The following is a 7,739-nucleotide window of genomic DNA, read 5'->3' as shown; positions in this document are numbered from 1 at the left end:
CCCCTGGCTGACTCAGAATCAGATCCTCTGCTGACTCACCCCACCCCTTGAGTGCGGTGCGCGCGCGCGCACACACACACACACACACACACACACACCCCGGCTCCCTGCAACTCCCAGGCACGTGCCACTAGGCTCAACCCTGAGGAGCTAGCTAGTGCAATGTGACAGGATGAGGGGGCTGGTGACACTTGAGGAGGAAAGGAGGGGGCGGGGAGGGGCAGTTACAGACAGACTTGCAGACTGAGGCACCTCTAGGAGGAAGCCCTTTTGCCAGCCTGGGGCCTGCAGGGGGAGAAGCTGGGCAGGTGGGAGGGAAGGAGTGTGAAGTGCCTGCCTGCCCCCTGCCAGCATAGCTCCTGCTCCTGTCAGCCTTCAGCTCCCTCAGCGACAGCTTCTAATTCCGGCTGCTGGTGCCTCTGAGCTCCACGGTGGAGTCTCAGCTTTTTTGCAGCTTTGCTGTTTCGCTTCTGTTCAGAACACAGTGAACCCAGGGAAGAAAGTCAGAGCAGAGGCTGTAGGGCCTGAGACCTGGGATCACTGCCCATCTGGGAACTTGGCACAGACACAGCAAGGCTCTGAAGGGGACTTGACCCCCGAAGTTGTTTCCCTCCACCACAGGCAGCAGGGGCTGAGCTGGTCCGTTGGGTGGAAGGGCTTGGCAATGCCCTGGGTTTTGTTGCTTTTCTTCTCCTAGAAGCACACAGCCTTTCTCCTGATGCTGAATGCAGACGAAGGGAAGAACGTGTTTTCTCTCCTAATGCAGACAGGGAAAACTTGAGTCCAAAAGGAACAAAAGCCTTTCTTCTGTTGAGTCAAGAGGGACAACATCCCGGTTCCCTTCCTGGTCGTAGGTGGGACAGACTTTAAGGGTTACCCTTAAGTAGTGATGTGGTGCTGTTTCTCGAACACTGGCTCCCTGGTCTAGTGTGGAACAGACTGAGTTGCCATGCCTCTTAAAAATGGGGAAGTGCGGGTTCGGAGTGACACTGCTAACACATGTCACAGGCCTAGCTCTTGTGCCAAGAAATGTGTGCGGGCTCATTTCACAGGGTGAAGTTTGTACATGATCCTCAAGGGACAATGGCATGTGAGTCCCTGCTTAAGGTCTAGTCCAAATCCATGGAGTTCCAGAAGGCACCCTGGGGTGGGGGGCGGCTCCTGGGCCTTTTATCCTTTCCCAGCAGCAGCAACAGCCCTCCTCACGGAATCCTGTGTCTCAGGAGCCATCTACAAAGCATATTCTTGTTCTGCCCAGGTTGGGGGCCCCTCAGTTCTTCACTGAGTTTCCTGTCTCTTACAGCAGGGGACCCCTGAACACAACCCTCAATGCTGTTCCCTACAGTTGTCCCTGTTAGGTGCCCTTGTCTGTAACCCCTCTGTCTGGACCGCCTTCCTATTGCTTAGCAGCCCAACAGCACTCATCCTTGAAGGACCAGCCAGCTTTGGCTGCTGTCCTGAGAAGACCGCAGATCCCTCTCTTCCCCATCAGTCCACCCTTCCTTCCACTGGCTGGCTTAGTTTTGTATGTAGCAGTCCTTAAGCAATACCCCCCCGCCCCGTGTCATATCCTGGGTTTGTCTTCCTACTGAGAAGGCGAATGTCTTTCAGGATCCAGCTTGTGCATCTGGAAACACACCAACGGGCTCATGACATCTCAGAAATTCAGTAGCTGATTCAGTAGTTCACTTTTTCTTTGTTTGAAACTGGGGGTCTCATGTGGCCAGAGATGGTCTTGGACTTCTGATCCTCCTGCCTCTGCCTCTCAAGTGCTGGCTTACAGTGCAGTGCCACATCTGGTTTCATGCAATGGTGGGAACCAACGGTTTTTTGCATATTGGACAAAACACTCTACTAGCTGGAAAAAAAATCCCTAGCTCTTTACTTACTCGACACATAAATTCCATTCCAACTCTCCTCATGCCCTCTGGACCTGCGAAGCTGTGAGGCATTCGTTGTAACTCATTTCAGAGGAGGCCATCAGTATCATTCCCCACCCCCTCCGCCCTGTCCCACAGCCAAGCAGCTGGTTCCCCAAAGGAAGAAGCTATCCAGAGGCTTTTTCACACATCTGACTGAAAATGGATCTCAGACTCTCTCCTTTCTTTAGGGGTCAGGCCTAGAGGCCCGTGGCCTAGAGATGATTTTATGTTCATGAGAATCCTTCCCTGCGGAGGAATTCTTGCTTTTGTCTTTTGTCCTTTCCTGGACCATAGCTTGTCCTGGAGAGGCTGGGAGGTAGTTCCCGGAAAGTCCTAACGCCTGCACTCTCAGGTCCTTCCTAGGGCACCTGCCCTGGGCACAGGCGTCTAGTCAGCCTGCTCCACAGCGCCCGTGGAACTGGCATGCGGGCGCGCTGTCAGGTTTGGAGACGTCTGAGGTTGGAGAACGCACCCCCGCCCTGCTCTGAGTGAGCGTGTGCGGGAGGCACAATTGTGTGTGACTGATTCGCTGCACTTTGGATGGCAGTTATCAGCCAGACTGAGCACCCTCAGTGCGGAGCACAAATGCCTCAGACCCCAAATTACTCCTGTCTCTTGCCCCTCCACCCCCACCCCAGTCAAGCTCGTGTATTGTCCAGTTCTGTCTTTGTGGGGTCCCAGTCCCTTTAATCTAGAACCGATGGCAGGAGCTCCCGCCAGTTTCTAAGCAGCGGAGGGTACCGACTCAGGCGGAGGCGGGGGGCGGGGAAAGAAGACAGACTTTAGGATTGGCCCCGCCGGGTGCATGTGGCCCCCGGCGAGCAGCCTCCGCCCCCGCCCCGCAACCGCCGCCGCATTCCCAGGGGAGCGCGGAGGAGGAGCCGCTCCCCAACTTCGTGGCCCACGAAGGGGTGGGGGTCAGGGGCGGTCTCCCTCGCCCTGTCCGTCCCTGTCCTGACGGCAGAGCCGGCTTCCCGGGCAGCCATTGCTATGGAGACCCCTGAAGCTATAAAGCCAGGTATCTAGGCGTCGGGCACCTCACGAGCCGCTGAGCCCCCCAAGTAAAAAAGCAAGCGTCCCGGCCCCCGCAAGAGGGGAGGAGGTGGGGAGAGGCTCGGAGAGCTGGAGGAGCGGTGCTCCCCGCTGAGGCAAGAGGCAGGCGCGCCAGGCGGGAGTCACCCGCTCAGCAGGGGAGCCGGGGCTGCCCGGGGTGCCTGTGAGTGGCGCTGCTGCAAGCCACGAAGGTCCGAGGGGACGTCGGACACGGGGAAAACGGCCCCGTGTTGAGGCCGAGTTGAGGAGGTCGAGCTTGAGCGGGAGCCAGGAGTTGCAAGCGGCTCACACCTCCAGGCGGGAGGCCCGGGGAGGAGCGCAAGACAAACCCGGAGCTGCGAGACAGAGGGAGCAGCAGGGAGACCTGAGCGGGAACCGCAGGACCCTCGGCTGCTGCCACCTACGAGCGGAAAGAGCGGTACCGGTGTCCGGGCTGGGGCCGTAGCCCCGTAGGGTGAGAGAACAGGGGCGCCCCCGTGCGGAACGGTCGGCCTGCCCGGGCACGGTCGCCGGAGCCATGCTCAAGCCCAAGGACCTATGCCCCCGGGCGGGTACGCGCACCTTCCTCGAGGCCATGCAGGCGGGCAAAGTTCACTTGGCCCGTTTCGTGCTGGACGCGCTGGACCGCAGCATCATCGACTGCCGCGCCGAGCAGGGCCGTACGCCGCTCATGGTGGCCGTGGGGCTGCCGGACCCCGCCATGCGCTCGCGCTTCGTGCGGCTGCTGCTGGAGCAGGGTGCGGCCGTGAACCTGCGGGACGAGCGCGGCCGCACCGCGCTCAGTCTGGCCTGCGAGCGAGGCCACCTGGACGCCGTGCAGCTGCTGGTGCAGTTCAGCGGCGATCCGGAGGCAGCGGACTCGGCGGGCAACAGCCCGGTGATGTGGGCGGCGGCGTGCGGCCACGGGGCGGTGCTGGAGTTCCTGGTGCGTTCTTTCCGCCGCCTGGGCTTGCGCCTTGACCGCACCAACCGTGCGGGCCTCACGGCGCTGCAGCTGGCCGCCTCCCGCGGGCACGGGACCTGTGTGCAGGCCCTCACCGGGCCTTGGGGTCGGGCAGCCGCGGCCGCAGCGGCCCGGGGCTCCAACTCCGATAGTCCCCCTGGCCGTCCTGCCCCGGCGCCCAGCCCCGAGCGTCGACGACCCAGTCCCCGTCGTCTACCGCGGCCCCTTTTGGCACGGTTTGCGCGAGCTGCCGGCGGCCACGGCCACGGCCATGGCCACGGAGGTGAGCTTGCCTCTGCTGGCAAGGGCTCAGGCCGTCACAGGGCACAAGGCAGCGAGAGGCCAGAGCTGGGCCGGAGCATGAGCCTAGCGCTGGGTACCATGACGGAGGAGGAGACAGCACGCCTTCGGGCAGGAGCTCTGATGGCCCGACCAAACTCACCCCAGTCTTCGGGGAGTGGCCGGTGGCGCTCACATGAGGTGCTGGAGGGAGCGCCCCCGACCTTTGTGCAAGCCCCTATCGGCCTTAGTCCTCATCCCGAGGGAGGCCCGGGCTCTGGCCGCCTGGGTTTGCGGCGACGGTCCACAGCCCCAGACATTCCCAGCCTGGTCGGGGAGGCTTCAGGGCCAGAGAGTGGCCCGGAATTAGAGACCAACGCTCTGCCTTTCTCAGTGCCTGGGCCAAAGCCTTGGCAGCCGGGCACGGAGGCTGTGGTACTGCAGCCTCAACGGTAAGGGGCATGAAGATCGAGACCTGCACAGTCCATATGGCTCTTGTCTCTGGCCACTGAGATAACCCTTTCTCCAAGTCCTTCCCTTTTTCTGTGGCTCGCCCCCCCCCCCCCCGTTTTGTCCTTACAGATAAAGGGAGACCTCTACCAGTCCTCCACCAGATTTAAGAAAGATCTCATCTTTTTGTGCTGTTTGGTATTTCCTGTGTAGAAGTCTCACCTTCCTACAACCTGACTCTTTTGTCCTGGGGAAAAAAAAAAGAGACTCGAAAGACTTCTGTAGGCTTCAGCTTTCTAGCCAGAAAAGTGGACCCTGCAGCTCAACCGCCTAGGTTCTGCTTCGGTTCCTGTGAAATCCACTACTTATTCTAACTTTTCCCATCACCTTGGTAGCCCGGCAACAGTAGAGCTGGCTTTGCAGAACAAAGGCCCAGCCGGCCGTGCCTACAGTTGCTGACCATAATAGTTTGATAACTACCAAAGTTTCCCTTCGCTGAAAGTGTTGGGGAAAGGGAGGATTGAAGTCGCCCCAAATGCTTTTTGGATCAGAGGGCTGATTATGAAGAAATCCAGTGGTTAAGGTTTTCTGAGGTAGAAACTCCTCCTTCAAGGCAGTGAGTATTTTGGGGCTTTGTACCCCGACTAGGTGTTGTTCACCAGTTGTCCTTTCTGGGTAGTAATCATCTTCTGACTTCATCGATATTATAGGGTTGCTGCTCCTCCAAGCCCCTACTGCCTGACTCTTGGCTCCTGGGCCAGCTTGACCCCCAGCATGATTGCGTTCGGATTTCATCTTTGAGGTTCAGTGCTTCACTCATTCTGGCCCAGCCTTTCTTATATTTCCACTTAGTCCTAGAGGCCTGAAATGGAAAGGACTTAGCGTCCCACCTCCTCCTCCTCCTCCCAGCTCCCCCATTCTGCACGTGGGTGCTCCAGGAGGGTAGAACAGTTAGGAAGGATTTGCTTAATTGTATTTCTTTCAACCCTCAAAAGAACTCGTGTTTTGAGCCTTTGTGTATGAGGCGGAAAGCAGCAGGTCTGATCCGAGGCTTAAGAACCTGACAATGTCTCTTTAAATAGCACCTCGGCGAGGGGGATAATTGACTGGAGTGTTTGCAACGTTAAACGGCGGCGCGCGGGAGTCGGGAGCCCACACGAACCGCAGGTCCGGATCTAAATTACATCAAACTCCGGAGGGAGCCTAGGAGGGGGCTGCTAAACGTCTCCTGCTTCTCGCTGGGTTAGTAATGGAGGGCAGGGCAGATGATGGATGCTTGATCGAGACCAAGGACCCCTGCCTGTGCCCCACCGCGTGGGATGCAGGCCCAGCCCAGCCCAGCTTCCAGCTTTTATTACTGGGCAGATTGGTGAGTCAGAAGCAACCGCGAAGAGGTAGTTAGGCCCCCTCCCCGCTAAGTCTTTTGTCCTCTCCCTCTCCGCCCCTGCCGTCCAACTAACTGTACCGCCTCCACCGCGGCGAAGAAAAGGGTTTGACAGGTCGCATGCTCTACGACTCAGTGTCAGTGTTAGCTCCTGGTGGTGGAGCTGTACCAGCAGGGTGTGGTGAAAACTCCTGCTTCAAAGCAGTGGAAGTTTTCTGGCCATGACTTTATCTCCGGTTTCTGTTTGTGAATCCGGAAGAGTGAGCGTGTTGCCCCTCGCCTACCGGCGATAAAGTCTTTTTAAGACGTTGATCTGTTGAATTTGTGGGAGGGTTTCTCACCAGTAACTCCGAGGGCACTGCCAAGAGAGAATGCTGGTGCTGAGAAACTGGGCCTCAGCTTTTGCAGAGCGCAGACACCTCCCCAGTTCCTGGCCTCGCTAGCGTCCGAGGCCACACTTTGGACGGTGATCCTTGCTGCCCCCTGGTGGCACCTCTGTGCTCTCCTCGCTGTGCCGAGGGAACTCAGGCTTCGCTTTTTATCGGGGATCATTGATGTGTAACTTCTTCCTCTGTGTGCATTGCACCCATGAAGCGTGTTCCTCTTGTAGAATATTAAATCCGGATACTTGAAGTCACTTCACTTCAATGAAGTGAGGAACAGTGTACAAGGAAAGTCAGCATTGGGTGTAAGAAGTGCCCAGAACCCCTTTACCAAGAACCCTAAGTCATTTCCCGAGCCAAGGCTACCGTTGAGAGAGCCCCTGCTATCTTTGGAACAGCCGGAGCTGCCAACGCCTAAGGCTTCTGAGCCTTGCCTTACCATGTGCGTTGTTTTCTTATGAGTTCCTTTCCATTCTGTGGCGAGCAATCTGCCACCCCACCCAACACACACAGACACCCCCTCGCCCCCTAGCAATCTGCCACCCCACCCAACACACACAGACACCCCCTCGCCCCCTAGCACACACCTGCCTCTCCTCAGTCCCCCGAGTGGCAGATGAACAATGCCACAAAGTCTGAGAAGCCAGAGGAGGGCAGGGCAGGGACACTCAAGCGAGCGCTGCTTTTCCTCTAACCCTTCCTCGCTCACATTCCATTTTCAACTGTGTTTAATTTTAATGACATTTTTAATGGTGTGAGAATACAAATATTTTGGCTTCAAGCACCATGAAGTTTGGCTCACACATTGGGTATCAGGGTGCTGTTATCTTTTCGGCACTGCTGATGTATTCTGGGGGAATGTTACCTGGGCCATCTCTGCTGGGTAAACACTGCTGCTGTCTGTGCTCTGCGGAGTGGCCGGAAGCTGGGCGGTTGAAATGATGTTTTTGGAAGACTGCAGCAGATCTTTCCTGTCTGAACTGAATTGTGGGCCTTGCTGTCTGCACAGACTTAACAAGCTCCATGGAGAGCTCCAGCACATTTCACTCTCCCTAAACTTCCTCTGTCAGCTCTCGTACACTGAGGCTGTAGTGCCCCGTTGCTCCCTCCTGCTGTAGAAAAGATTTTGCTGTGTATTCTGCTTTTCATATTATTGTCCTCATTGTGAAGAGTCACCCAGGCCACTGCCGATCAGTACTGGTTGGTGTAGAAGGCTAAAGGGCATTGGCATATGCGTTTAGAATGATGCGTGTGGTGACAAGGACTAGCCGAGGGGGGGGGTAAGAGCAGCTAATAAACCCAGTGTTATTCCATTTGGAGAACAA

At 57.3% G+C, this 7,739-nt stretch overlaps 1 protein-coding gene across 1 annotated transcript; it reads left to right on the top strand.

The window, feature by feature from the left end:
* Positions 1–2,770: 2,770 nt before the first annotated feature.
* Positions 2,771–7,739, top strand: Ankrd63 (ankyrin repeat domain 63). Its single transcript, XM_013117965.3, has one exon. The coding sequence runs from the start codon at positions 3,493–3,495 to the stop codon at positions 4,651–4,653; it is 1,161 nt and encodes a 386-aa protein (XP_012973419.1). The 5' UTR covers positions 2,771–3,492; the 3' UTR covers positions 4,654–7,739.

This window comes from Mesocricetus auratus, unplaced genomic scaffold (assembly GCF_017639785.1).
Source record: "Mesocricetus auratus isolate SY011 unplaced genomic scaffold, BCM_Maur_2.0 Super-Scaffold_100004, whole genome shotgun sequence".
NCBI lineage: Eukaryota > Metazoa > Chordata > Mammalia > Rodentia > Cricetidae > Mesocricetus > Mesocricetus auratus.
Note: the sequence above shows the minus strand (reverse complement) of the source record. Positions and strands in the feature narration are given on the sequence as shown.

Bases quoted from the DNA above. Each gene is read 5' to 3' on its own strand.
- Ankrd63 (XM_013117965.3), top strand. From the start codon at position 3,493: ATGCTCAAGCCCAAGGACCTATGCCCCCGGGCGGGTACGCGCACCTTC.